Genomic DNA, 27,976 nt, shown 5'->3' with positions numbered 1-27,976 from the left:
GTCAGTCCAATTTGTCCAATTAAGATTCATAGCTGCGGCCTCCGAAGGGTAACCGGGTAAGATCCAGTGAACATCTGGTTGGTAAGATGGCATAGACGATCAACGTCAAGCTATCCAACCAGGTAACGCAATCCTGTCAGAGAGAAGCTCTACTGATCACTTATTCAACCTTACATTTCAATCCGTTCATTTCCACTTCAACTCAGCAGCCTCTTGCAGCCCCTTTGAAAGGTCTTCAATTTCGATCATCTTGTATTTTGTGGCCCTCGCCGACCTTCCGGCCTGTTTCCCACGATGGGTGATCCTCAGTATCTCAAGTATCCCGACCTCTCATTGTCGCAACATATCTTCACCCTCACGAACCCTTCCGCGTCGAAGTCGTCTCAGCAGACATCTCTGAATACTCTACAAGATGTTATCAAGGAACATAAGATGGCTCCGCTCTACCGCCATCTCGCTCATCCGGTCAACGGTGTTCTGAACGCTACGGGCGAGGGCGGAGCTCAAAAGTCAACGAGCTTTGGACCGAAGAAGATTGGAGGTGCTGCCAATTTGGTAGCCACCAAAAAGTCTTCAAATAAGATTTCTCTCACATGGGATGAGGACCTCTATGAAGAGCTCAGGGCGGAGAACGAAAAGGAGCTTGAAAGCATTCAAAAGGAAGAAGAGGAAGCTGAGGAAAGCGCCGGAGAGGTGGAAGTTCTGACCGCACAAGGCAACCGAGCTGAGTTTTATGCCCGGATAGGAGAGAAGGTTTGCAATTCTTGCAAGGTTTGACTGCACGATATCTTGCTCATCCGATTTGTACAGGACAAAGCTATTTCGTCATACGAAGCCCTGCTCGAAAAGACGTCTACCCTCGGAGTCAAGATCGATCTCGTTCTTGCCATCGTCCGCATGGGCCTTTTCTTTGCGGACAAGACCCTGGTGAAGAAGAATATCGATAGAGCGACGAACCTGGTTGAGAGCGGCGGTGATTGGGATCGCCGAAACCGATTAAAAGCCTACCACGGCCTTTACCTTCTCACCGTCCGATCATACAACCTCGCCGCTCCTCTTCTGCTGGACAGTCTTTCGACATTTACTAGTTATGAGCTTTGCGGATACTCGTCGCTTGTTGTCTATGCCGTACTCGCCGGTTCGGTGTCGTTGAAGCGTGTGGACTTCAAGTCCAAGGTTGTCGATGCTCCGGAGATTAAGGCTATTTTGGGCGAGGGAGAGGATCGTCTTTCGGCCTTGACCGGCGCTGTCTCTGCTGGTGCTGGTGCTGGAGACGAAGAGATGAAGGACGTGACCACTGCAACCCCTGGACACGCCTCCACTGCCGTTAACCTCACCACGCTTGGCCAGTCTATCGAGGGTCAGCTGGATGTGGAGGCACCGATCGACTTCTCACCCTTGGCGAACCTGGTCAACAGTCTGTACACTGGAAACTACCGCTCCTTCTTTGTCGCTCTCGCAGCTGTGGAGGAGAACTTTTTGAGCCAAGACAGGTACCTCTACGAGCACCGCGGATGGTTCGTTCGGGAAATGCGTCTTCGAGGCTACCAGCAGCTATTGCAGAGTTACCGAGTTGTTGGTCTTTCAAGCATGGCAAACGACTTTGGCGTCTCGATTGACTATCTCGACCGGTATGTATCTCATTTTTTTTAGATTTTGTTGTCGGCTGCTGACTATTATTTCTACTCCGTAGCGACCTTGCCAAGTTTATTGCCGCAGACCGCATCGCCTGCACAATTGACCGTGTCAACGGCATCATTGAGACCAACCGACCAGACGACAAGAACAAGCAGTATAACGATGTGGTCAGACAAGGAGATTCTCTCATCACCAAGCTCCAAAAGTATGGTCAAGCAGTCAGATTACGAGGAAGCGAGAGAGTATAGATTCACATCCCTGGGGAAGCATCTCATCATATGTCAATGGAGAAACGCATAAGGTTGCAGCGGATTGTATTTTAATTGCTAGCTAGCATTAGAAATAGTATATGAAGTTCAATACTAAGTCATTCCAACTTTCAAAGCTTAAAGCTTGATGCGTGTATTTGCCTTTTTTCCGAGTTCAAACCAATTGAATTGAGTCAGAGCTAGCGTCTATCTATCATAAATTCTCGTCATTTTTATTATACTTCTAGCACGATGAGCATATTGTACTTTGTATTCTCGTTCATATTCTCTACCTCCAACCCTTTCCCTTGTCTGTGGTGTCGGTCAACAAACGCCGACGACGCCGACCGCTCACAAGCGCGATGAGGATCAACTCCAGTTCGGAAAACCAGCCGCGCACGCGTTCCACTCTACACGTTCTCCCGCCCGCCAACCCGCCATAAACAACAATCCACACAAAGACCCACCTACTCTGTACATCTACAACAAACCCAAGGATGAGTTCTCGAATAAAACGGACGGGCACCAGACGGGCAACACAAACAGACACCTCCTTGCCCGTCGAACTTCCCGAATATGAACCGCCCAAATACCCACTCACGGACTCCTCACAAAGAGCCCTTGCGCAGATCGAGCGCATCCACTCCCTCGAGAAACTCAAGCGCCATCTGGACACGGCCAACAACACTCTGACCGAAATGGCGGGCGAAATCAACGACAATTTCGTCCGACGAGAAGACCAGCACAAGCGGCGCAAGGCCCGGCACGAGGCGCAAGGCATCGAAGGCGATCCCGACGACGAAGAAGCTCGCGAACGCGAGCTCGAAGACATCCGACAGCGCGTGGAAGCAATGACGGACCAGATGGAGCTCGAAACGCGAAAAGCCATCGACGCGCAGGCCGCGGTCGAGAACATGGAGGCCGTGCTCAAAGAAATCACCCAATCCGCTATCCGGACGAGCATGGACGTGCATAATGCCCGCGCGGCGTACCGTCGACATGCACGACAAAGACGCGGAGTTGAAGACGATGAGGAAGAAGAAGAGAGGGACGAGGATGCGCTGGTCGTGGACGAGAACGATCTGGACTGGCGCGTCGACGGAATGTTTGCGGCCCAGGCGGCGGACACGGCGCCGAGTAAGCTGTGGGATGCCCAGTATGATGAAAAGGACGCGCAGTATCAGCGGCTGTCGTTGCAGAATCGGTGAGTCCTCTCTCTCTCCCTTTGTTTAATTTTCCTTCTTTTCCTTTTTATTCCTTCCTTTCCTTTGTTGGGGGGTTTGGGGCGTTTGTTTATCATGTGAAGAATACATTATCAAGACTAGATACACAGCAATGGACTCAATGCTAATATCGAAACAGCTACGCCTCGAACAACTCCTACGTCGGGTTCAAACGCATGGTCCACGACGCGCGCAATCCAGGTGAAGACGCCCCTCCACTTTCTAATCCCTCCACATGGTTCGCGGCCGCAGCCGCAGCATCACAACAACAAGAACGAGACTCGGATTCTGCCACCCTTACCGCAGGAAGTACGCCTGCTGCTCCCGGTCCTGCGGGTCCTGCTCGAGCACGAAGCCGAAAACCTGCCCGCCCCGCCGCCGCCGCAGACGAAGAAGACGACGACGACGACGACGACGACGACGACGACGTGGCCATCGCCCGAGAAGTCATTTCCATCAAATGCCCACTTACGCAACAAGTCTTCCGCGACCCCGTGACGAGCAAGAAATGCCCGCACAGTTTCGAGCGCGAGGCCATCATGAGCATGATTCGCCAGAGCAATTTGTTTGTCGGCGGCTCCGCACCGCCCAGACGCGGCGGTGTCCCGCGTGATGGCAAACGCGCTGTCAAGTGTCCTGTTTGTGAGAAGGTATGTTAAGTAGTCCGGGAGGAATAGGAGTGAGAAATTTCTGATCTTTTTAAATCTGAAACTAACGGACAAAGATGCTCTCCACCGACGACTTCTTCTCAGACCAACTTCTCATCCGCCGCATCAAGCGACGCCTGCAACTCGAACTACAACACGATGCTCCTGACTGGGACGATTACGATGAGCCCCAACGCCCCTCGCAGTCGCAGAACGTCAAGCGTGAGGCTGGCTCTCAATCTCAGTCTCAGTCTCAATCTCAGTCTCAAGCACATCATGCGGCGGACGACAGTTTTGCGGGCGAAGACATTTCGGTGCTGGAGACGCAGTATCAGACTGAGTCCCAGTCCCAGAACCAGGAACAGGAACAGGCGCAGGAACAGTCTGCAGCAAAAAGAATAAAGACAGAATCGCGTGCACGTGCGGGTAGAGATCCGAGCATGGTTCCCGGGACGCAGTTTGAGTAGTAATTCCTTGGTCGTTGGTCTCTGGACATGGACATTGACGGGTCAAGGGTATGAACGGGTCAACGGTGGGACGGATTAAATGTATACCAATTAAACTACATTCAGTCACATCAATACTTTAAATCATATATGGATATATCCGGGTTATGGTAAATGCATAAGATAATCTTGATTCATTCCTAATAGACTGTAGTTTTCTATGCCGAGTTCCGTTTTGCATCCGTGACGCTTCCAAGCCGCAAAAAGATATATAATGGATTGATTTTGCGTAATACCGTAGTCCCTTTTGACGCCCGTAGAAATTAAAAGTATAAGGAATAATAAAAAAGGACAGCACACAAAAAAAAAGAGCGGAGGATGAGACGCAGGTGCAGTGATCGCTAGGCTGAAAACGGCAGTCAAAAAAGATATGAGGGCGACGCATCGCTAGAGTAAAAATGAATTATAGACCGACCATGTGGATTCGGCGGTGCTTGGTAATGGAAAATGGATAATGGGTAATTGGTAATGGGTCATGGCAATTGCTTGAAATACAAGACAAGAGCGCAAAAGAAAGGAATGGTATCTCGCGGGGTATCAATGACTGATATTTCCCAGCAATAATGAGAATGATAATGTGGAATATCCCGTTTCAGAGAAATAAAAAGGAACCCAAAGAAACATCCCGGATGAACTTGCTGTGCTCAAGACAATAAGACGAGGCGGAGACTGTTCTACCGTGGTGGGCGAAAATGTTGAGAAAGGGAATGCAGGATACAAAGTATACCTGGGCCCCCTCCTTCGTGACTGATGAATTATACCGACATCTGTATGTGGCAGACGAGGATTGGTTGATATAGAGGATAAGAATAATGCCATGCAGTTGCAATTGTACCAATGCATGCAGAATACTTCAGGTGCTGAACGTGGTATTTCAACGCACGCAAATTATAAAATTGAGCTAATCAGACAAGAACCGCGGGACGTCTTGTGAAGAGCATGTTTACTTGGTGATGAAGCCCAAGTAGTCGGCAACAATCAAAGTGACCATCCTATGCAAATGTCAATGAACGAGTTCCTACAAAACAAAAATGGAAAGGGGAACACAAAAAACTTACGCATGAGGGGCAATCCGAACATAATATGTTCCGAAACCACGGTAGAATCTCAGCAGACCCTCATCCTTGGCCACCTTGCGGAAACAGTCAAGCATGCCACGGTAAGGCACCGAACCATCGGGGCCCTTTTGCTGCTTCTGCAGACGAGTCTTGACAAAGTCAAAGGGCAAGCTGAAAAAAGAAGCGAAGAAGCCAGCAATGGCCGAGGCGGTCAGCGTCTGGGTTCGCACCGACAGATCCGTGTGTGTCTTGAGCTGCGTCTTGGCCTCGGAGAAGAAGGCGAGTTGACCAAAGTTGAGCGACATGGCTCTCACAACCGTTGGCATGGCACCGGCCCACAGGGCAAAGACACCTTCGTTGCGCATGATGCGACCCAGGGCATCGATAACACCGGTATAGTGTGCCCGCTGAGCAGCAGGCTTGAGACCGTCACTCTGCATGCGGATCAAGGCCAGGTCAGCCGGGTTGCCAACCATGGCAGCCAGACCTCCCGCGCAGAGGCCGGCACCTGCACGCTCAAAGAAAGTGACGTTGCGGCCCTTCTTCTCCGCCTCGATCGCCAATGACTTCATCATGGTATCGAAAAAGCCCAAACGTGCCGTCGTGTAAACGGCCTGCCGGAGCAAGCCTGCGCTCAGTCCCGTATACAAATCCAACACCTTGCCGCGGGAGACAATGTCCCGGGCCACGGTAAAGGGAGTCGGGCGGGCTGCATCCTTGACGCCCTCTCCGGCAAGCTGGAGGCGGACCTTGATCATATCCACGGGCTGAATGACGGTGGTCGCCGTCATGCCAGCCAAGCCGCCATTGATAAAAGGCAGCGCGGCGCGCACATAGGGGTGGTGAAGGTAATCAGTCTCAACCTTGACCGCCGACCCCGCGGCAGATCTGAGCGAACCGGTGGCGGCCGCCGACTTGTCGGACGCGGTGTTGTACGCTGACTCGGCGTGGGATTTGGCAGTGTCAACAACGTGCGTCGCGGAAGACATGATCTCTGGCTGGGCTGGATTGAGTTGCGTTTGGCCTCGTCTGGTTTTCTCTCGAGCGAACGGAAAGGCGAATTGCTGAAGCCAGAGAGAGGGACAACGCACGTCAGAGGATCAGTGTGAGCGGGAAGAGGAAAGGGAGAAAAAGAGAAGCCCCTCCAGCACGGCGAAATGAGAAAAGGACCCTAAACAATTTAGGTGTGTCCTAAATGTTGGGAAGCTCGTTAGCCCATGGGGAATGGTCAAGCAGCGGCGGCATCCGCACGGTAGCGGTGGGATGACGATCAAGCCATGAGACCCATGCTACCAAAAAGCCGATGACCCATAACTGATAAAAGGTGGAACAGAGAACAAAAGCGAGACAAATAGTTTTGAAGATGAACAACTGGTAAACTATGGGCCGCTTATCGGCGCTTTGCGACAGTGGTGATATGATGGCCTCAGGGTCACACTGCCGTGGACCTCACGCGCAGGGGAGAAAAAAACCAAAATCTGGTCCCACATACCTTGCTAACGATGACGAACCCCCAGGAGCTCGTGAAAGTGCAGGACCCCACAGCTGCGTCTCCACCCACGACGCTAAGTTCAGAGCTTGCAAAGAATTGATGCTGAAGGCAGCCAGTCAGATTCGCTGCAATCAAGATCCCAACAAAGTCACAGGGAAAGTACCAAGTTTAAAACAATGACAGCCGGCGTTGAGCTTGTTGTCGGCGTAATTTCCACTACTTCACAAAGAAAATGTATTTCTGCGAAGCAGGAGAGTGCGAGAGAGATAGTACGAGCACAAATATATATTTCAATGAAAAGGAGAAGAGCGCGATAGAACGTAGAGCGAGAAGATTAAACAGAAAAAAATTGCTTCACTCAGCCGTAACAGAGAAAAGAGAGCAGCACCCACAAGATATATTAAGGCCACAGCGGATAGTAAATGCTGGGCAACGACGGGCACTTGGTCGCCGCTGCCAGTCGCCCGGTCCAGTCATCTGCCGTAACACCCCTCTTACCCCCTCCAACGTTTGTTTGACCTTTCTCCATCTCGCCGTTCGTTGGATGCGAGCCTATTGCCCTCGGCGTCCGTGACGGATGACTTGGTCCCTGCCGCTCTTCTCCGAGTTGGGGGTTTTCGTGTCTGTTGGCTTACCTCGGGTCATCGGAGCCAGTCAAGACAAGGTTAAGGGCAAGACCTAAGCCAATGCTAAAAGGAAAGTGAGGCAGATTTGGGCGGGAGGGGGAGGGAGGGGAGGGTGTGTTAGGCGGCATGCATGCAGACATGGTTGAATGCGGGGCAAGAAGGCCAGATGAGCTCGTTTGGTGGGTTAAGAAAGAGGGTGGGAGAAAGGGGTGAGAGAGCGTGTGGGATTCGTCTACGGTGGGTTTTTGGTTTGTGGACGAACTAGGGAAGGTGAAGGCAGCACGAGGTGGAAACCCCCATTACGGAGTAGTTAAAAAGAGCTGGGTAGGTACATCTGGAATCATCTGATACAGGTTAATAATTTGAACAAGATAAACACTCTCCAGTGAAAGCTTTCTTTAAAATTATAGCTGATGACGACCACTGTATGAGATGCTCTGGAGATCAACTGATTGCTGAGCAGAGCATGTGGGGGGCTTGGGGGAGGAATATGATTTCCATCTGGTTGAGGTAGATGAAAAGTACATGGGACTCGTCATCTCGCGCTATTTGCCGTGGTTGCCATGGTTTCAGCTACTTTCATCCAAGCCATGACTTAAATTGTGGCCTGGGCTTCCTCGGATAAAGTAAGTTACTCAAGGTAGCCTGGGCCTACCAGGTCTACCTGGGCCAATGGCCTGATAATCACAGGATGCATAAAAGCCGGCATAAGTGCTGTGCAGTCAAGACTCATAAAAGCAAACAGTTATGCATCTTACTTATCACCATCACGGAACCTCGCCGGCTTTTGAGTCTGTCTACTTACATCCACGCAAAAGCATGCCACACTTGACTTGGCATCGACCCATCTGTCGAATTATCAGAACCCTGCTGCCACACATTGTTCCTTCAGTTCTTTTGGTCATCTCATACTCCGTAGTGTTCCCTAGGTTCTCTAAACCCCACCTGAGGTATCGTGGTTTAATGGAATATCAAATTCCCTGCCGATGCATGATCCCTTGGTCCGTACATGGTCACTGGAATTCTATATGCGTTCCTTCGAATCGGCTCATGTCCCCTGACGTAATGTAATCATAATGTTAACATTAGCCTAACAAATTCCATGTCCATGAATCGTTCATTAATCATCATAAATACATGTACGCTGCAAACCTTTGCAGGCACCGGCAATTCGTCAATGTCATTAAGATGATCTTGTCGTCCCCAGGATCAGGATATCAGAACAGAACAGAAAGAAAAAAAAATATATCATCGGCCAACATAATTCATGACTTTTCGGTCATCTCGCCCTCAGCAGCCTGATCTACATTCATCACGCTCTCGGCTTGCAGCTCCACGACACCCATCTTGGAAGTGTCGTAGCCATGCTGGAGCAGGTACTCACGGAACCTGATATCCTCGGTCACAATCGTGTCCTGAGCAATGTGAGGCAAGCAGAAAAAGGCGAGGAATGCGCTGAACACGCAAAGCGAACTAGACACCCAAAAGGCATGCTGGCCACCAGTCGCCTCGTTTGGCGCGTTGGAAATGATGATGGGGAACACCTTAGTGCCGACAAATGCTCCAACTTTACCAAGAGCCGCCGCGATGGCATAGTACTGTCCACGAACACTTGTCGCACACGTCTTGGAAGCCGCAAGGCCAATGTTGTCCCCCGGCCCCAGCTCGCCCAGAGAGAGAAAGATTCTGTTTCCATGTTAGCGGATCAATAGCACACAGATCAAAAGCTTCTGGGGCAATTTTACCCATAAACCACTACAAAGCCAGCCACGTGACTGGGAGTTGCAAGCAGATTGTAGCAGCCAGCCATGATAAAACCGACAATGGCCTGCGCCAAAACACCATAAGCCAGCGTGGCTCGAGGGCCAATCCAATCGCTGACAAATGATCCAAGAATGCAACCCGGCATGTAAAACAAGTAGATGACTGTAGTCCAACCGAAAGACTTCCAGAGAGGAGGACTGCTGCCCAAAATGATATCAACAATTTTCGAGGAGTAGATACCAAAGGAGTAGGCAGAAAACTAGAAACATTGTTCGATCAGCACTAACGCACCCAGCGTCATGAATGTACTTGGGTAAAACATACATCATAGATGAACCAAATCGCCGAAACGATGAACAAGCGCCACCAGTAATACCTGTAAATGTCAGCACCCCCACATCAAATCTGCGAGCGGATTTTTGACTCACTTAATGACCAACAACCACGGAGTTCTGGCGCGTTTCATGGTCTCACGCTTGTAAGCCTCAGGTTCCTGCAGCTTGAGCCGCAGGTAGAAGAGACTCATAGGCGGGATAACACCCAGACCAAGAGAAATTCTCCATGCCGCCCGAAGGTGATCTTCTCCGCAAATCCAAACCAGGACCAGAGGAACGAAGGCGGAGATGACGAAGCCAAAATCAATCTGGACATTCGTAAATAGAATGAACCATCGGTTGCGAGTTCCGGCCTTGAGCTCGCCCGAACTCTCAGCGCAAGCTACACTGCCGGCAGGGTATTCGCCTAAACATCAAAAGCTCAGTTGTTAGGTCTATCGACGGCGATAGGAAAGCGGGGAATACACTCACCTCCGATACCGATACCAAGCAGAAATCGATAGGCAGTCAAGGCAGCTAACATTCCCCCTAGACTATGATGCGCACCCCATGCGCCAGCAGCAAGTGCGGCAAAGATGATCAGGATGATTGTTGACGCCATAAGTGACCATTTTCGAGAATAGTGGTCGCTAGTGTACCCGAAAATGAGCATGCCGACAACGGTTCCCGCGAATACAATGGATGCGACATTCGAGTATGCTGCGGAATCAGAGTATTTGGAACCATAAATCTGAGAGAGCATCGTATTGACTTGACCGATGACCTGTCCTCACAATCTGCCATCAGCTCCGACATCATAGCGAGACGCAAAATCATGACCAAAATTCATTCCTGAGAAAATTCTACATACGCCATTGAGATATCCGTCGGAGAATAATCCAGCGCCACAGGCCAACGACGGCCATAGACGCTCCCAGCGAGACTTGTTGGTGTGCGCGAGAGCTTCCGTATCGGGCGGGGAAAGAGTGCGGTCCACCGGTTCGTCCGAGGTAGTGACAGCAGCAGCGCTGTTATCCTGTGCCATTGTGTCTTTCATCTTGGCAGCTTGGCAGCAAAGAGCTTGCTTTGCAGAAAGTCGCCAGAAGATGGTGAAGAATGCGACAAAACTGGCAGCGCGACGGGTGAGAAGGCGCAAAAGAGCTGGCACGGGCAATATCTGGGAGCCAAAATGCCTTTCTTAAGTCACCACTTTTTTTTATCGGGCTACTGTCATTGGATCCTGGCGGTGACCCCCTCCCCGGTCCATAAGATACAAAAGAAACATCAACCCTACCAATGGCTTTGCTCAAAGCTTGGTTATGGGCTGAACGTCAACGTCCAATAGGTTGACAGTTTAAGACATTAAGCATCGGGGCTAAGCGACCGAGTGGGCCAATTGCGGCAACGACGGACTTCTCTTGCCCAATGAGTCCTAGACTGGATGAGGCTTTCCACCCGTCGTCGCCTCATACGCAACGTGCCACGGGGACAATATCCAAATGCGTCAATCCCGTGATCTTGCCTGCGGAAAAGAGAAATCACCTTGGTCGCTGTGTATCGACCGTCTGGGGAGCCGGATCGAGTATCTGAGTCGAAGCTATGTAGAAAAGCCCATCGTCCTTCCGATTTCAGGGTAGCGCGAATTCGCCACATCTTAGACAGATCCAGGGACCCTGCAGGGCCAATTTCAATCATCGTCTCCGATCGAGGGAGAGAATCCGTTTGACGCGTCCGCATGCTTTCGAATGATGCTATCATTGGGCCAAGATAACAGCGATGCTCCCCTATCTATGCTCTCCTACCATCGGACCTTTGACTGATAATTTTGGTCCAGAGCACCCAGCTGATAAAAGCGCGACGAAAACTTACAAGCCAGAGCCGACTGAACCGCAAATGCAGATCTTTTGATCCACTCGTGTTAGCCTCTTCGGCTTTGCCGAGCATTGGATGTCCTGATGTCCACAATGGCTGGCGTTTCATATGCTAATCAATTTCGTTTGTTGTAATTTTCAAACCCCAATTCAATTGTGATAGGCGTGAACATTTTTTCCGGTAAATCTTAACCCCTTTCCTCTTGGCTCATGCATGGCTTTCCAGGCTTTGAAGACAGCATTTCAACCCAAGAAAATTGCACATACGCCTTCAAGAGTTCGTGTAGTAGCTACCGTACGTCAAGTTGTCATTGATTTCTATGATGCTGATACTAATTCTGCGTCGCCACTTCCGGGATGGCTTATGTAGAAGATGGTCTGAGTGTCAAAGTAGCGCCAGGTATTTGTCAATTCGTTAAATCGTTTCAAGCCGTCCAGCGTATTTATATCAAAGCCCCAGCTTAACGCGTATTTTATCGGCAATGGCCATGAAGGTTTCCGCTCTTTCGCTTCCGGGCTCAGCGACTACAGTTGGAATACCCCTGTCTGCGTCGTCGCAAATTCGGGGGTGGAGAGGGATATCACCAAGGAATTCGATGTTGTGATTTGCGCATTCTCGAGTCACACCCTCTGAGCCAAAAATGTGGGTGCTTTTGTTACAATGTGGGCAGGTAAAGATTGACATATTCTGTACCATACCCAGAAGCTAAAGACGACTGTGTCAATTTAAACCCGCTTTCCAATAAAAGGGTCTATCCAGAGAACATTTACCGGTACATTGACTTTATTGAACATAGTAATACCCTTAACCGCATCTTTGAGGGCAATGTCTTGTGGAGTTGACACGATGACAGCGCCTGATATCAATCATTAGCCACATGCGAAGGCGTCAAATACAGCCATTGCGATCCACTTACCATCAAGATTCACCTGTTGGGTAATGGTCAATTGGGTATCTCCCGTGCCCGGAGGCAGGTCAAGGACTAATATATCCAGTCCACCCCATTCAACCTCATGTAACAGCTGTTGAAGAGCTTTCATGACCATCAGGCCTCTCCATACTACCGCTGCCTTTTCATCAACTAGATAACCCATTGACATGGATTTAATTCCATAATTAGATAATGGGATAAGCTGGTTATCTAGCAATCATTAACAATAGGGCTAAGCAAGTTTCCAAGAGTCCGTACTTGAAGAAAGGCGCGGTTCGCCCGATAAGTTTAGGAGCGTTGGAATAGAAGGTCCAAAAATGTCTGTGTCCAGAATGCCGCTCCGAAGGCCTCGGCGGGCGAATGAAAGTGCAAGGTTTACTATAAGGAAGTCAATATTAATTTCAAATTCATGGTTTGTATCGGCTTTCTTTCCTACCAGCTATAGTAGATTTCCCAACACCACCTTTCGCGGAAGACACTGCAATCACCTTACGCACATCCTTTATATTCCGCTTCTGCGGAAGTCCCCGCTGCATTCGTGGGATTTGAGGCGGCGCCCCAGAGCGGGGAAGCCCCTATAATTATATGAGAATGGAAATTGAATTGAAACATGGTGAAAGGATGATCATATACCAATGGATTTTCATGCTGCAGTCTACTCAACGTCGAGAACAGCCTTCTGCTCATGATCAATCACATGTCGTAGGCCGAAGATGCATTGGTCTGGCGTTGACGTCGGGAATAACATTCTACGGCAACCTTAGTACACCCGACCCGCAACTTCCGCGCTAAGATTATTTCGCGGCAAATTCCCAAATTTCTTCTCCGACAAACCTCGGATTTTGCGAAATCAACAATGGCGAAGGCAAAGAGAACAAAGACTCTAGCAGAGCAAATTGCGGATCTTGAGGACCCTGCTCCCAAAGGTGAAGACCTCATGGCAACATTCTTGGCCCAAAGCTGACTTTAGCAAAGATTTCGACCCGGAAGATCAGGCCGAACATAGCGAGAGTGAAGATGGAGCGGCTGGCAGTGAGGACGAAGAATTCGACGGAAGAGAGCATTACGTGAACGTTGAGTATGCTTAATTACTTCAGCGCCATTAAACTGATGACTGACTTAAGAATTGTAGTAAGAGCAAATTGCGCAAAAAAGGCGAAGTCCCACTTGGTCCTCAGTACGAAGGGGCTCGCGTCAGCCGATCTGCATTAGAGGGAGAGGAAAGCGATGATGACCCTTTCGCAAGCGGTAGAAGTGGGGATGAGAATGGTTCTGCTGAATCGGATGCCGATGAAGTCGAAGAGGACTCAGCGATGAATGACGCCGCCGAAACCGACGACGAAATTGACAGCGACGAGGCATTAGGCGAGAGCGATGCAGAGAAATTCAAAGACTTTACTTTCCGAGGCAGCTCAAAGCCAAGAGAAAGGAAAATAGACGACGTCGCAAAAGCGAACGGTGTTACACACGAGTCACATGAATCTGATTCAGACGAGGAACTCAGCCAGGACGACGAGGGTTCAGCGTCGAACGAAGATGATAATGGAGAAGACGATTCTGAAAATGAGTCGCAGAGCGATCAAGACGAAATTGATGATGACGAGGACGAAGAGAGCGAGGATGGAGAAGAAAGTGAGGATGAAGATGAACCATTAAAGGACGAGGACTCTGAGCGGGCTGCTTTGAGGGAAATGATGAGCTCAGAGCAAAAGAATGTGACGGCTATAATATCGCAAGCTGCCAAGGTGGATGCTGAAAAGGGTGAGGCGGTCAAGCAACAACGTCAGACTTTCAGCACCCTTCTCAACACTCGTATACGACTCCAGAAAGCGCTTGTGGCAACAAACACTTTCTCCGCCGCCGACGATGCCTCCGAAGCCGATGCGGCTGCTGTACGCTCAGCCGAAGAGGCGGCCCTTTCGCTATGGAACACTCTCGACTCTTTCAGGGTTTCTCTGTCATCTGCTCGGACAGGAAGCAAACGAAAACACTCTGCCATCGATATCGACAATGCTTCGCCCGAAAGTCTTTGGAGCCGCATGCAGGAGCACGAGTCTCAGCTTCTTCCCGCTCGAAAATTGACCCTCGAGAAATGGTCAGCGAAAGTCCGCTCCGCTAACGCTGCTCCTGTCACTCGCAAGCTCAACACCGCTTCTGAGCAGACCATCACTGACGTGCTCACATCTCATCTGGCAAACTCTGAAAGACTAGTCAAGCGCACGCAGATTCCACGTTCTTGCGCACCCCTCCAAGCAAGCAAAGGCGCGCAAGAAATTCCAGAGGTTTACGACGACGCGGATTTTTACAGCTTATTGCTCAAGGAGCTTGTAGATCAGCGAATGGCCGACTCAGCAGCAGCCGCTTCCGAAACCTTTACTGGTGCTAGCCTTCCAGCCCAATGGGAGGCCGCTCGTTCCGCCAAGACAAAGAGGAATGTCGACACAAAGGCTAGCAAAGGCCGGAAGTTGAGATACACAGTGCACGAGAAGCTCCAAGATTTCATGGTACCGGAAGATCGTGGTACTTGGGAAGATCGCCAAATCGATGAGCTCTTTGGTAGTCTGTTGGGCAAGCAGATGGAGCTGAATGAAGATGAAGGCGACGAGGAAGAAGCATTGATGCTTTTCAGGAGCAAAAATTGAGGCGTTATATAGATAGGTACTGGGCTAAATCGTGCATTCTAAAAGTTATCTTCTTCGCATCATACCAATAATATATAAATATTTCAAGAGAACGTTTTGAACGTTTTGGCTCCAAGAACAGAGCATTACAGCTTCCAACGCATGCCATGTCCGTAGTGATGTTCACCATAGGGTCGTATCAAATACGTCAATCTGCTGGTGATATCAAACAGAACCATGCATGCAGGCCTCTCAAAAAGTGTTAATGACGATATATAGGCATCGTTTCCTTATTCTGTATCCGAGTCGTCGATAAACGTGGAAGGGGGAGGGGGTATAAGACTATCTCTCTCCAAACTATCCGGCAAGAGCTGGCTGACCGTCCACATCGCATCATCCCCCTTCAGTTCGTCTTCCCAGTGACGATGATTATGATGATGTAAACGAATAGGTGGCGGTGAGGAAGCGGGTATTGGAGGCGGAGAAAATGAGGATAATAGATGTTGCGATGAAGGTTGAGTAATATCCACAGTCGAAGCTTGAGACAGCCGGAAGAATCCGCTTATCGTGCTGTCCTCGGGAATTGCACGCTCTTGACCGACACTTGCAAGCTCCTTGCGAGCTCTGCATGTTTGCAGACTCCTCCGAGATAGTAAGGGAGAGGATTGTGAGAGGTGGTTAGAGAGAGAATGTTCGCCATCCTGGTAACAGCTGTCTGTTTCTGCGCCTAGGGTACTCTGTTCCTCCACGGCAGAGGTCGGCCTTTCAGTCAGATGTGAAGCCGATTGGCGCCCTTGTCCCGCCACTTCACACACTTTATGAAACGGTGGCGCTTCGATTACATTGCTCCCAGCTTCCTGTTTGATCTCTTCATCATTTGATCTCCTGACAGGACAGCCTTGATCCAATTTCAGTGCTCCTGGAGAAGAGGCTTGTGACTCCTGGTAATTGATGTGAGTATCATCTTCATACTCTCCATCTTCACTCTCATCCTCTGAATCCTGGATTTCGAGTTTTATTGGCTCGCGTCGTTGCGAGGCTGCTTGGCACGGAAGCTCATTGCTAATGTTATATGGCGAACATTTCGTTGCATCCTTGGCAAACTGTGTCTGAGATTCATGCGGATCAAGTGTCGAAGTTGTCGATAGCGTACTTTCGTTTTCCCATGAATATGTGCTTTTGATTTCCAACTTCGGTGCCCTTCTGAGCGTTCTTCTAGAGCTGCTACTTGGGCTCTGTACTGGCCGATTCGTACTTCTTTCCTTCAAAGGTGACCTCAAAGGGCTCTTGTTGCGGCTGAGCTTCCGTATTGATAAGGGACTCCCGGCCGAGGATTGTGAGCATGGCACCTCAGATTGTCGAGATTTGGATGGGGTTTTTGGCAATTCCACTGATGATATTGCAACTTTTTGGCTATCGCACTCTCCATTGCTGTCTTTCTTTTCTCGCTTTAATCCGGCGTTTGACACCGTCGACAAAGGTGGACGGCGGTCTAAACATGGCCCGGCTGTCGCTTTTGGTGTGATCTCCGAATCTTCCACAGTATCTGTCTCCAGCTCTTCATCGCTAGAGGAGAGCGGCAAGAAAAAATCAATTTGTGTCAAAGTCTGCTGTCTTGCCTGTAATGTTCGTAGTGGATTTTTATGAGCAACGCGTTTCTCATGAGGCTTGAAACGCTTCTGATGGAGATACGCCGGAGATGTATATGTTTGGAACGAAGCTTTTCTCTTCTTAGATGGATCAGACATTATGTATAAGATCAAGGCAATGAGTCGTTTATATCAGCCGGGTCAGTTTCATTGCCTTTGAATGCTTTCTTGAGTAGTTCCTTGATAGTCTGCGTCTAGCCCGGTCGTATAATGTAGTGGAGCCAAATAGTCAACTTAAATTGGGCCTAAATGGGAACGCGCCTACACGCGTTTCGCGCGTAGCGAGGTAAGCCTTCGGCTGATGTCATCACAGCAGCCTTATCACAGGATGCAGCACATCATTCGTCTCTGAGTCATATGTTTATATACAACAAATTTCACTTGCTACATTTCGCTTTTCGGATTGGAATTATATGGCGAAACATTTTTGCGGACTTTTCGCTGTCTGATTTAGCCACTTTTTGAACTGATGCGCGGTGCTTTGTTGGATTATAAAGCCTTTCGGAGAGTTCAATCATGACCATCTTGGCAAGTTTATGATACAGTAATAGGGCAGCATGCCTCCTAGAAGCCGGGGAAACTACCCCAATAGGCGTGCCGGTAGGAATGGCTTCGCAAAATTACACAGTCGGATTAGTCCCGCTCCCGAAGAGGTTCACGAAATCATCAGCCTTGATGAAGAAAGCGATAACTCTGTTGTGGTGACAGGCAGTAGAGTGAAACCGACGCAGCCTCAAGAACGAAGGCGGGCACCACGCACCACAAAGCCAGCTTCAAGTCCACCAAAAAATGATGCGATGCCAAATGTTTACCTAGAAATGCTTCATGATGCGTCTGCATTAAGTCAACATGAACCATCTGACCGAGCGTCAAAAAGGCGAAGAGTTGAATCGCGATTAGGAGCTGAGTCGCTTGATTACGAGCCTCAACATGATGTTATTTCCGTGCCCGAAGATTCGCCTGGCCATACTACTCGGCCCCCTCCACAAATTATCTTCGATGACGACGAAAGTTCTGAAGAAAGCGACTTTGATTGGGAAGAGGTTGATTTGGCCCGGGACACCGCAGCGGAAACTCCCAGTGCAGCTGAAGAAGGCCCAAGCAAGGGCCTTGATATTGTCATTGGCGGCGAGAGATCTGGTCCAGAGAGAAAGGTTGCTCGGAGGCGGCCCGTTACTGCCTATGAAAAGAAGGCTCGACTGGACATTCATAAAACACATCTTCTGTGCCTTGTCGCTCATGCATGTATGCGAAGCACTTGGTGCAATGATGATGAGGTGCAGGTTAATACTCCCCCAATTGCCGCATGTATATGCTAGCTCTTGCTGATGCTTCTGTTCCTACAAAGTCGTCACTTCAAGTCTTGCTCTCTAAGAAGACACAATCCTACCTTGTACCGAATGCAACTCTATCACAATTTCAACGTTCAAGGTCATTCATGGATGGCTTAGCCCAAGCAAGTGAAATATGGAGGAACAAGTTTAATATCACTGCCCGAGGCCTTAGGAATGCTGTTTGGGCCGAAAACGAAGAGACGCTCAAGAATGTGAGACTCAATAATTCAAGTGAAAACGGTTCTGTCCTGACGAACATTACAGTATAAATTGCCGGAGGACACAGATACACCAATGGACTTATCAGATTTTCGATCAGCTGCGAAACGATTACAGGGATCTCGTGATATCGGTGCTCAGCTATTCTGCGCACTTCTCCGTTCTGTGGGCGTGACGGCAAGGCTAGTATGCTCACTTCAACCTCTACCTTTCTCCTCCTCGAAATCCGCCACGGCTCAGCCGTCCACACCAAATTATATATATGCCGATACTGGAAGTTCTGACAGCAGTGGTGAGGATGACCATGGAATTGATCTGAATGGGCCATCTCCAGCCTTTGGCGCTTCGTCGACCGCTCAAGGAGTTGGAGGAGCACCGGTGTTACCGCCTCGAATAAGACGGATAGGGCAACCATTCTTTGGTGAGCCAAGACGGATGGACATAGGAAAGCCACCACCAGCTCCTCGTAGGTTTTACTTCTGCCATTCCGACGCCCTTCCAGTCGCTAAATTTCAGTTTTGACAGAACCGAGGAAGAAATTCCGGGAGTCACCTTTCCCGGTATATTGGGTTGAGGTTTTCAATGAGGCACTGCAAAAATGGATACCTGTTGACCCGCTGGTAACAAAGACTATTGCAAAGCCATCCAAATTCGAGCCTCCTGCTAGTGATATCGAGAATACCATGTCTTATGTAGTTGGTTTGGAGGCCGAGGGTGAAGTTAAGGATGTCACGCGCCGCTATGCTAAAGCTTACAATGGAAAGACGAGAAAGCTCCGGGTAGAATCTACCAAAGGTGGCGACAGATGGTGGTGGAAAGCCTTGAGGAAGTTGAGAAGGGGATGGGTGTTGGTAAGCTTTTTAATGTCAAGTCAAATGTTTGAAACTAATGCCTCCTCAGGATCGTGATCAAGTAGAAGACGGTGAGCTAGCTGCTCGAGAAGCTTCTGAGGAAATGCCTCGGAATGTACAGGATTTCAAAGATCATCCATATTATGCTCTCGAACGACACTTGAAACGGAATGAAGTAATTTTTCCAAAACGAGAAGTTGGTAAAATGAGCGTTGGGAGGACATCCTCGACAGGCCCTGGCAAAGCACTTGAGCCGATCTATCGTCGACGGGACGTGAACATCGTAAAGAGTGCGGACGGATGGTACAGACTTGGGAGAGAAATAAAAGTAATGGCTCATTGTTCATTCGGAGACTACAGTTGCTAATATGATTTGGCCGCGACAGGCCGGAGAGCAACCTCTCAAATTCGTAACAGCGCGTCGCAATCAAGTTCAATCATTTGAAGATGATGACGACCGTACAGCCCAAGATGCTGGCGTTGGCCTTTACGCTGAATTCCAAACGACCCTTTATGAGCCTCCTCCAATAGTGAATGGACGTGTTCCCAAGAATGCCTTTGGAAACCTTGACGTTTACGTTCCCACCATGGTACCTAAAGGCGGTTTTCATATTGCTGGTAAGTTGATCCTTGCGACTCCAGAACACCGAGCCATGTTAGACTGACCGAAAAAAAAGATAGTGAAGCTGCTCGTGCCGCTAGTATAGTCGGAGTAGACTATGCCGATGCTGTTACCGGTTTCGAGTTCCGTGGCCGTCAAGGAACCGCGGTTGTCCGCGGCATCATCGCGCCAGCAGAGTACCAAGAGGCTATTGAAGCCGTTATTCAGGGTTTGCGCGATGAACAAGCCGCAGCCGAAGAAGCTCTAAGAAGCGCCGAAGCTGTTCGTATGTGGAAGAGATTTTTGGTTGCGCTTCGAATCAAGGAGAGAATCAGCGGTTATGATATTGAAGGCATGCAAGAAGAAGAAGATCGTCGAGATTTAGAAGATGAGCAAGACGATGCCGAAGCTGAAGGCGGAGGCTTTTTCATGGACAGGGATCAGGTCGAGATTGCAGAACCAACTGCTCCGCCATTCAATGAACAATTGCATATGACTGGCCCTCTGCTGCAGAGCGGCCACGATGACAATGCCGATAAAGGTTCGGCCAAAATTACATTGACGCTAGGAGAAGATTTTCCGGGTTCCTACACCACGCAGCCCGCAGTGGAATCCGAATATGCTGCTGGCGGCGGGTTTTTTGCTGAGGATGATGGCGGTGGCGGAGGGTTTCTTTTCGAGGAAAACCTCCCTGCAGACGCAGCTCATTCAGCGGTCTCGGAGGGGTCTGGTGGCGGTTTCGTCCCGCAGGGAGAAGGCGTCAATAATTCCCTTGATTATCATGAGGCCAACCCGAAACCTGGCGACGCAAACATTTATGAGCCTCAAAATAATTCACATCTGCTGGCAGAGGGTTCGACTAACGAGGCTGAACCGGTTGGCGAGGAAAGCGATGAGCTCGAAAAAGGCTCGCTACTTTCACATGATCCGGAAGATGAAGATGCTGAACCAGAGTGGCTCATCGATGACTGACATGGGGATTGATAAGGCGTTATACATGTTATCACGAACCGGAAATATATACCTTAGGCACTATTTTATTGCACGTATGGAAGGCGGCGCATTCAAACAGGGTTTTTGGGTCAAAAGAACAAATTTATCGCATCTAATTCTTGATATTAGATTCATGAAGTCATAATCTTGATATCTCTATTTTAAAAACTATAGTTCATCTTTTCATGCTCGTAACCGTTCTAGCTAGAAAGGATAACTTTTGGTATTTATTTACTTGAGACGCTGAAGGATCTTGATCAGATCTCCAGTGACACCAGCAGCGGTGACCTCACCACCGGCGCCCGCGCCTTGGATGGTAACAGCAGCATCACCGTACCGCTTGGTGTAGAAGTTGATGATGTTGGCACTGCCCTTGAGGGCGGCAATGGGGTGGGTGGGGTCAAACTTTTCCAAGCCGACCTTGACCTGGTTGGTGGCGGTCTCGATCTTGCCAACGTAGCGAATGACCTTGCCCTCGGCCTCGGCCTCCTTCTTCAGCTTCTCCATCTCGCCGTCGTAGCCGCTCAGCTTGCTCAGGAACTCGTCTGAGCTGCCACAGCTCTCGAGATCCTTGGGAATCAGAGACTCCACGGGGAAGCTGGTGGGAGAGGCGATAGGGAGGCCAATGATACGGCCCAAAATGGTGAGCTTGCGAGCGACATCGAGACCGTTGAGGTCGTCACGGGGGTCGGGCTCAGTGAAGCCGAGCTCCTTGGCCTGCTTGACGGCAGCGCTCCACGAGCCGCCCTGGGCGCCAATGGGAGCGAAGGTGTTGAAGAGGTAGCTCATGGTTCCAGAAAAGACACCCTCAATCTTGGTGACCTCGTCGCCGGTATCGATAAGCTCACGGAGAGTCGAGATGACGGGCAGACCGGCACCAACGCTGCTCTCGTGGAAAACCATGCCGCCATTGCGGGACAGCGAGGCAGCCTGGATATCCTCCCACAGGTCCAGCTCGCTGCTGAATGCCTTCTTGTTCGGCGTGATGACGTGGATGCCCTTGCGGAGGAACGTGGGGTAGGCGTGCGCAACGGCCTCGTTGCTCGTGTTGTCGACGAGAACAACGGGGGCTGGGGCAATGGCAAGATATTCGGCGATCTGGGGAAGAGAGAGAACGGGTGCTTTGGACTGCTCGAGGTCCTTCTCCCATGTGGACAGGTTCAGTGACCGGAACGACTCGCTGAAGAGCAGCTTGTTGCTGCGGGCAAGCAGAATGACGGAGACATAAGTCTGAGCAGAGGCTGAGCGAGAAAGCTTGCTAGATAGAGCAGCGAGCTGGTTCAGGAAACATTTGCCAACACCGCCGGTGCCGATGACGGCGACGAAGATTTGCTGAGGGTGGTGCATCGTGGTCGTTATGCGGTGGTGTTTTGTATCTATTTTTGTTTTCCGTTTGTATACTTCTTTGTCAAAATTCGGTCAATTCCAGAATTGACGCGATTAAGAAGAGAAAGGAAGAGTGGACAAGGACGGATATGCGGATGTAGCCTGATAATGACGTGCTTGGCAATGGGCAACTGTTTTATAAGGGAGGAAAGGGTGAGTAACTGCTATCAATCGTCATTTCTCATAGTTTTGTAAGTCTCTTTCTGCCCCTCGTCTCTCTGGTGGGGTCCGTTGGTCTTTTTTCTCGGTCGCTTTGACCAGCCCGTGCCGGCTGGTCGGGGCGGATTCTATCATCCCGCTTGTTAACCCAATCAGATTCGTTCCTATGGGTTAGTCACCGGGTAAAGGGCCCGCTTCGCTTTATCAGTTGATATTTTAGTATCAACACCAGCAGTCTTCGCCGACTCTAATGTTTTATGGTTACGGACACCTATCCGACCTTTCGAGATCAAAGAGAGTAATGGGTTTGGACTATTTAGATAAGATGTCTTAGTGGCATTGAAATAAGGATTTCTGTACATATGAATAGAAACCTTTTTGAACAGTTGAATGTTGTAAAGTCCAGAATTGGGATCGGATGAGAATATATCAGGTCATGTTGAGGGAATACGATACCTTATATATCTGGGGAAATAAGAGCATGATTCACATTAGACGCCTCAAAGCTTATTTTTCTAGCTGCACCGAATTTTCCCATTACGTAGAAATCCACTTTGTCTTAAATGCTTCATTGATCCTTGCATACTGAGAATCCAAGGAAGCGATTGCATGCATCGATACAGAGCGTCTACTCACCGCACGTGCGTCCTCGGGGTTACCCTTTTCAGGTGTCCGCAGTTTGATTGGAAAGCGGATTCGGAAACTGCACTAACCGTATTCGTCCGTGGAGAGCTCTGGCGTCACAACGAGGAGAGAAAGGGACGGGATGAGTGTGATCGGTACTGGAGCATCACGAGTTTCGGGCATTTGATCTCGTGAGCGTAACATTTGCGAGAGTGTTCGACTTCTCTCAATGACTTCTTATTAGCTACTTGTCTTTGTATTGCTATCAAATAAAGGAACCAGCGGAGACGTACTATAGCCCTCGTTCTCTCAATTAAGCTCGACGTAGCTTCAACCCTACCCTTGTCCTATTGTGCCCCCTCGCGTCCGTCTTCCACAATGGATATCGCCTACGATCATATCCTAGAGGAGGCCCTGATTCCCGATGAAGCTGCTCTCGAGCGGAGCCAGAACGAGAAGAAGCCAGAACAAGGTAGTCTCAATACCGAGTTTCAGGAAGCTTACAAGGCCTTCTCCGCAAGTCCTTGGGGTACTCGTCTCGGTGGAATTTGGGGAAATGTCAGGAAACAGGTAAGAACCATTCCCCAAGTAAAGCCCAGTAGCTCAATTTTCCCAGAGCATCGCTTGAGGCTAATCATAATTCTCTGAAACCATTAGGGTGAAACGTATCTCGAAGGCGCGAAGCAGGAATACAATGCTGCTAGTGAGCAAGCATCCAAGGGCTTCACAGATCTTCGCTCGAGCTTAATAAATCGCACGCGGTCACTCTCTCTTAACTCTCTCGGTCAGGATACTGAAGGCCCTTCATCATCATCCTCGGCTCAAGCGGGGACAGACGGGTCTACGACACCACAGGCTGGCTCCAGTGGAGATATAATGTCTCAGTCCGAGAGCATGCTCAGCCGCTTCAAAAGCGAAGCTGCAAAGGGGCTTCGAGAGATTGAAAAGGCCGAGGATGCTGCAGACGAGGCTCTGCTGAAATTTGGTGTCAACATCCGCAACTTCTTCCGCGATGCGGTGTCGATCGCTGCGCCATCAGAAGATGCTCAGGGCAATGAAACTGGCGAGAGCCAAGTGCTTTTTGAAAGCAGAGATCCCGAGGGAAAGCGAGTTATCCATACTACCCGCTTCGATGCCCAGTTACATGTCGTTCACTCGTCGCTTGACAGCTTCTTGCGAGATCCGTCAAGCGCGGAATATGCTCCTTGGAAGAAGGACTTTGACGTGGAAAAGAAGACGGCTGAAATCTCGACTGACCTCGAGAAGTATCCTGAACTTCGCCGCGCTATGGAGAAGCTTGTTCCGGAGAAGGTTGAATATGCCGAATTTTGGACGAGATATTACTTTTTGCGGCACGTAGTTGAAACGGAAGAAAAGCGTCGAAAGGAGCTTCTTCGAGGTGAGTTTACTTTTTTAAACATTATACGTCGTTTTATAGTGCAGTCGCTGCCGGAATACCAGTGAATTCATTTGCTAATCATCTGTGCAACCACAGCCGCTGAGCCCGATGACGAGGAAGAAGTCCCCTGGGACGAGGACTCTGAGGAAGAGGATGCTACAACCCCTCATCAGGCAAGCAGCCAGTCTGCGTCGACTGGAGCTCCTGCAGCATCGCAGGCTCCCACTGCAGCCACAGCTGCCGAACCAAAAGACACCCTCAAGCCTGTCGCTGGACCCCGACGATCGAATGACGGACACTCGCAAGCCGACAGCGACGCGAGCTACGACGTTGTCAGCGGTGCCACGAGCCGAACTCCGGGCAGCCCCAAGGAGGACCGAAGGGAGACTGTCAATGAAGAGAGTGACGAGGAGGACTGGGAGTAAAGTGCTCAGAGGTTGTAGCTGCAAAGTATCATATCACTTGTTTCTCCGTACGGGTTTTTCATGCGCCAGTCATTCAAATACTTTGGCGTTGGATTTGGCAATGCTTTTTTTAAAGCCTCTTGGGTCATAGCTGGGATTTCTCTTTTTGCTTTTTATCTACCTACCTATTCAAGCTTGCGTCACACGGACACTTTGACGCGACGGCGTTTCTTTGGTCAGGATCATGTTGACTTAATAATCTACTTATTTCTATTCTTCTCTCTGCTTTGACGATTTGCGTATTGAGACCCCCGCGAGCATGTGAGATGAGCTACTATACAAGTGGGCATACTGTGGAGGCACTATGTGCATCCGTGGAACAAACTAAATACTGTAGACAAATTTGGGCAAAGCAGACCAGCACGCTGTCCAAAGTAAATAATTGCGTTTTCTCAAACACTGGTATAAAACGCCGTTGATATGCAACTTCTAATGCGAAAATAACAAGGTAAAGCCAAGTGGCGCTGCGAGGGTATTCCTAGAAAATCTTTGTGCCAATTCCTGAAAATTACGCAGGTCGCTTAACATAGACAAGCAGGTACTATGGCTCTTCTGAAGTCGGTAGACGAGTAGGACTTGATTCAGGGGAATGTCGTCCGAGAGGGCTACTCTGCTTAACGATGTGACGGGTATCTCGTCGCAGAGCTGCCTGGCGCCCTTTGGCCCTGTCGGCTGGAGAGGAGGACGACGGAGGAGGTATGTACCGGGAATAGCTTGGGAGAGCACCGCCACCACCGCTACCACCGTAACGTTCTGGAGTAGTGGACCTCGACGAATGCCGACGCTGCTGGAGAAAAAGGGGTGGTGGAGTCTGTGGCAAGGACTCTTGGACGTATTGTGAGTATTGTCCCTCCCATTCTCCATCGTCATATGGTGTATTTCCACGACTATAATGAGCAGGGTGCGCTTGGTAGTCTTCTCCGCGCCGCTTCACTGGACTTTCATCGTAAGGATCGAAGCCCACCCTTCGGCGAGCGTCCTGGCGTGCTCGCCGCCGAGCATCGGTGTCGCTCCCTGCGCCAGTCGTGGAAGATTCTTGAAGGAAGAAATTGAGAAGCTCGTCGTTGATGGCCAGGTGAGATGTCTGTTGGAATTGTTGCAATGAGGTCAAGCGGATCAGAGTTTCAAGCAGCGAAAGCGAGGTCCGGATAGGTGGTAGCGGGCTACGATTCGTTTGTGGCGGGGTGCGGGGAGGAGGGAGAGTGGTGCGCGAGGGTGAAGCTGAATGAGGGGTGGGGATCAACTCGCTTTTATTCGTGCCTGTTGGGGTTGCAGGAGGCGGGCTACTGACGCCTAGTTGAAGCGCAGAAAGAGCGGACGTGAGCGAAGGATCGAGTGACTGTTCTCGCGATTGGCGAGACGGTCGAGGGGAAGCGGGTTGGTTGGTGTCAGATGCAGGAGGCTCAGATTCTGTGTCCGAATCCGTGGCTTCGCTGTATACTTCAAAAGCAATCCACTCTGGATCGAGGTTCGCGGGTAGACGCCATGGGTCGGGCTTCAGATGTGGGTATTCTTCTTGGTCATCATGAGGAGGCGCGGAAGCTTCCTCTTCCTCTCTCAAAAGTTGAGCATCCAGTTCTGACTGTTCTGGGTCTCCGAAGGAGGAATATTTCTCTTCTCCCTCAGCCGTGTCTGGTTCGGAATAATCATCCCTCCAATCAGTTTCGACAGCTACTCGCTCCATCATGCGACGCGGCGGGACGGCGTGTATGTCTCTCTTCAGCAACAAAATCGGATTGTTGGATTCCTCGTCCGAGCCAATATTGAGAATCTTGCCGGTGTCTGCGTAGAAGATTTTTGATATTTCGTGGATAGGCACAACTTCCCTGATCCCAGCCAAACGAACATCTTCATACGGCCCAGGTTGGGCGTCGTCATCCTCCAGAGTATGTACCCGATCATCATCGAGATCTTCAATGATCAGGAGTTGATACGCGAACTCATCGGCTCTGGCATCGCCAGCAATGTGGGAAGCCGATGCATTGCCACCCTCCCGGTTTTGATATTGATCGGTGTCGTTGGAGGCTGTCGAAGGCAGATCTTGGGTTGCATTTAATGGGACACGCAGGAGCTTTACGCGGGCTTTGTGTATGACTTCTTTCCAAGTAGTCTCCCGGATCCCTTCTTCGTCCAGTGGTCTGTATGTATGGCCTGAAAAGAGCATGTACATGGATAATGTGAATGCAGGGCCGATTTGCGAAGCCCTCGCTGATGACATGGCATATTGCGTATCCCCGGCGGTCAGAAATGTACTCGCTTGCAGTAAACGTGATGGTGAGATTGTCGAAGGAAGGCTGGTCGATAAGCTGGCTCCAGAAGTTGTTATGGCCAGATTGATAAGTGGTACTGCATCTTCGATCCTGTTGAGGAGTTTGCGAATATCTCGAATGATGAGTTGCACCTCAAGTTCATTCTGGGCTCGAGATGCAGATCTGCTTCCACGCCGTGCTCGCTCTTCGGCAGCAGCAGCATTTGCCAGTCTCAAACCAAGATTTTGAATATCCCATCGGAGAGCTTTTGTCAGGGAGACTGCTGACTCCAATGACGTGTTACCACGTGCTGCGCTGCAAAAGCTTTAGCAATTTCCTAGCAAATAGGAGCTGAGTTCAGTTACATCAATTCTATCATATCAATCGCCGGAGATATTATCTAAATTTTCATAATGCGTTAGAATCGGAACACCGGTTTCGGAACTTTGAGGGGTACTATCAAATTGCCGTAAAAGGACTATGATATTAAAGATTAAAGTACATACCCTGATCTTGCTTTCAAGACGGTCTTGTAAAGCGCCCAATTCCTCACGTTCATTGCCTTTGACGTTCTAAAGATGAAGGTTAATGAATCATGTTCTGAAAACGGTAATAATATGGTCGTGTGTGACTCACCCTCAGCAATCTGGAGCACTGTCTTATGGCATAGGTACTAGTTATGGTAATGCCAGAGCTTCAGAAAATCAGCAAATGTAATCAAAAATGGCAAAACGCATTAAATAACCAACCGTATGGCATAGTTCATCGCTTGCTGCGTAATCTATAGTCACATAGTCAGCCCGACTTGCTCGTCCATATATATATTAAGTTGGAGGGGCGCTCACCTTCCCCAGAAAGATATCCATCTTGTCTGGGGAGTTCACGTGTACTTTTTCAAGGACACGAAAATTTAATGCAAGAATGATTACAGAGATGCGGAGATCACTATCTGAGAAGTTTCAATCAAAAGGACGCGATGGTGACTGATGTCCTTCATCATCAGCGAAGTAGGTAGTTGCAGCCCAAAACAAATATATGTGACGCCCAGCCATATCGATAGCGGGTAACAACGTCAGTTCCAGGCAGCAAGGGAAAGTTGAAAGAATCT

General features: G+C 49.7%; 11 protein-coding genes across 11 annotated transcripts; 5 read left to right on the top strand and 6 right to left on the bottom strand.

Moving 5' to 3' along the window:
* Positions 1 to 139: 139 nt before the first annotated feature.
* Positions 140 to 2,015, top strand: L228DRAFT_248766 (proteasome regulatory particle subunit). Its single transcript, XM_018332926.1, has 3 exons — positions 140 to 753; positions 811 to 1,631; positions 1,694 to 2,015. The coding sequence occupies exons 1-3, from the start codon at positions 295 to 297 to the stop codon at positions 1,884 to 1,886; spliced, it is 1,473 nt and encodes a 490-aa protein (XP_018186574.1). The 5' UTR covers positions 140 to 294; the 3' UTR covers positions 1,887 to 2,015.
* A 292-nt stretch (positions 2,016 to 2,307) lies between these two features.
* On the top strand, positions 2,308 to 4,335 carry L228DRAFT_284100 (hypothetical protein). Its single transcript, XM_018336190.1, has 3 exons — positions 2,308 to 3,090; positions 3,249 to 3,759; positions 3,834 to 4,335. Exons 1-3 carry the CDS (start codon positions 2,384 to 2,386, stop codon positions 4,221 to 4,223), a joined length of 1,608 nt encoding a protein of 535 aa, XP_018186573.1. The 5' UTR covers positions 2,308 to 2,383; the 3' UTR covers positions 4,224 to 4,335.
* An 870-nt stretch (positions 4,336 to 5,205) lies between these two features.
* Positions 5,206 to 6,309, bottom strand: L228DRAFT_212412 (mitochondrial 2-oxoglutarate/malate carrier protein; the record flags this gene model as incomplete). Its single annotated transcript, XM_018329943.1, has 2 exons — positions 5,206 to 5,254; positions 5,321 to 6,309. 2 exons carry the CDS (start codon positions 6,307 to 6,309, stop codon positions 5,206 to 5,208), a joined length of 1,038 nt encoding a protein of 345 aa, XP_018186572.1.
* Positions 6,310 to 8,606: 2,297 nt separating this feature from the next.
* On the bottom strand, positions 8,607 to 10,725 carry L228DRAFT_164814 (MFS general substrate transporter). The gene is made up of 6 exons (XM_018329415.1): positions 10,388 to 10,725; positions 10,009 to 10,300; positions 9,631 to 9,943; positions 9,527 to 9,578; positions 9,184 to 9,461; positions 8,607 to 9,124 (listed from the first exon to the last, which is right to left on the bottom strand). Exons 1-6 carry the CDS (start codon positions 10,571 to 10,573, stop codon positions 8,704 to 8,706), a joined length of 1,542 nt encoding a protein of 513 aa, XP_018186571.1. The 5' UTR covers positions 10,574 to 10,725; the 3' UTR covers positions 8,607 to 8,703.
* A 1,110-nt stretch (positions 10,726 to 11,835) lies between these two features.
* L228DRAFT_269426 (P-loop containing nucleoside triphosphate hydrolase protein) lies at positions 11,836 to 13,006 on the bottom strand (the record flags this gene model as incomplete). The annotated part of the gene is made up of 6 exons (XM_018335274.1): positions 11,836 to 12,093; positions 12,159 to 12,244; positions 12,305 to 12,529; positions 12,578 to 12,697; positions 12,756 to 12,894; positions 12,953 to 13,006. The coding sequence occupies 6 exons, from the start codon at positions 13,004 to 13,006 to the stop codon at positions 11,836 to 11,838; spliced, it is 882 nt and encodes a 293-aa protein (XP_018186570.1).
* Positions 13,007 to 13,158: 152 nt separating this feature from the next.
* L228DRAFT_248758 (TRAUB-domain-containing protein) lies at positions 13,159 to 15,054 on the top strand. Its single transcript, XM_018332925.1, has 3 exons — positions 13,159 to 13,245; positions 13,295 to 13,397; positions 13,452 to 15,054. The coding sequence occupies exons 1-3, from the start codon at positions 13,176 to 13,178 to the stop codon at positions 14,959 to 14,961; spliced, it is 1,683 nt and encodes a 560-aa protein (XP_018186569.1). The 5' UTR covers positions 13,159 to 13,175; the 3' UTR covers positions 14,962 to 15,054.
* A 132-nt stretch (positions 15,055 to 15,186) lies between these two features.
* Positions 15,187 to 16,782, bottom strand: L228DRAFT_248757 (hypothetical protein). Its single transcript, XM_018332924.1, has one exon. It carries the CDS (start codon positions 16,686 to 16,688, stop codon positions 15,231 to 15,233), a length of 1,458 nt encoding a protein of 485 aa, XP_018186568.1. The 5' UTR covers positions 16,689 to 16,782; the 3' UTR covers positions 15,187 to 15,230.
* A 180-nt stretch (positions 16,783 to 16,962) lies between these two features.
* L228DRAFT_284094 (Rad4-domain-containing protein) lies at positions 16,963 to 20,697 on the top strand. Its single transcript, XM_018336189.1, has 7 exons — positions 16,963 to 17,872; positions 17,938 to 18,135; positions 18,188 to 18,608; positions 18,668 to 18,993; positions 19,043 to 19,321; positions 19,380 to 19,611; positions 19,671 to 20,697. The coding sequence occupies exons 1-7, from the start codon at positions 17,147 to 17,149 to the stop codon at positions 20,564 to 20,566; spliced, it is 3,078 nt and encodes a 1,025-aa protein (XP_018186567.1). The 5' UTR covers positions 16,963 to 17,146; the 3' UTR covers positions 20,567 to 20,697.
* Positions 20,698 to 20,818: 121 nt separating this feature from the next.
* L228DRAFT_212763 (putative homoserine dehydrogenase) lies at positions 20,819 to 21,934 on the bottom strand (the record flags this gene model as incomplete). The annotated part of the gene is made up of 1 exon (XM_018329955.1): positions 20,819 to 21,934. One exon carries the CDS (start codon positions 21,932 to 21,934, stop codon positions 20,819 to 20,821), a length of 1,116 nt encoding a protein of 371 aa, XP_018186566.1.
* Positions 21,935 to 22,862: 928 nt separating this feature from the next.
* Positions 22,863 to 25,005, top strand: L228DRAFT_248754 (BSD-domain-containing protein). Its single transcript, XM_018332923.1, has 3 exons — positions 22,863 to 23,326; positions 23,414 to 24,155; positions 24,252 to 25,005. The coding sequence occupies exons 1-3, from the start codon at positions 23,135 to 23,137 to the stop codon at positions 24,578 to 24,580; spliced, it is 1,263 nt and encodes a 420-aa protein (XP_018186565.1). The 5' UTR covers positions 22,863 to 23,134; the 3' UTR covers positions 24,581 to 25,005.
* Positions 25,006 to 25,115: 110 nt separating this feature from the next.
* Positions 25,116 to 27,734, bottom strand: L228DRAFT_284091 (Ran-binding-domain-containing protein; the record flags this gene model as incomplete). Its single annotated transcript, XM_018336188.1, has 6 exons — positions 25,116 to 27,183; positions 27,234 to 27,268; positions 27,375 to 27,440; positions 27,505 to 27,562; positions 27,618 to 27,649; positions 27,714 to 27,734. 6 exons carry the CDS (start codon positions 27,732 to 27,734, stop codon positions 25,161 to 25,163), a joined length of 2,235 nt encoding a protein of 744 aa, XP_018186564.1. The 3' UTR covers positions 25,116 to 25,160.
* Between the last annotated feature and the right edge of the window lie 242 nt (positions 27,735 to 27,976).

The sequence above is a fragment of the Xylona heveae genome, assembly GCF_001619985.1.
Source record: "Xylona heveae TC161 unplaced genomic scaffold L228scaffold_8, whole genome shotgun sequence".
Classification (NCBI taxonomy): Eukaryota; Fungi; Ascomycota; class Xylonomycetes; order Xylonales; family Xylonaceae; genus Xylona; species Xylona heveae.
This window is presented reverse-complemented; position numbering and strand designations above follow the sequence as displayed.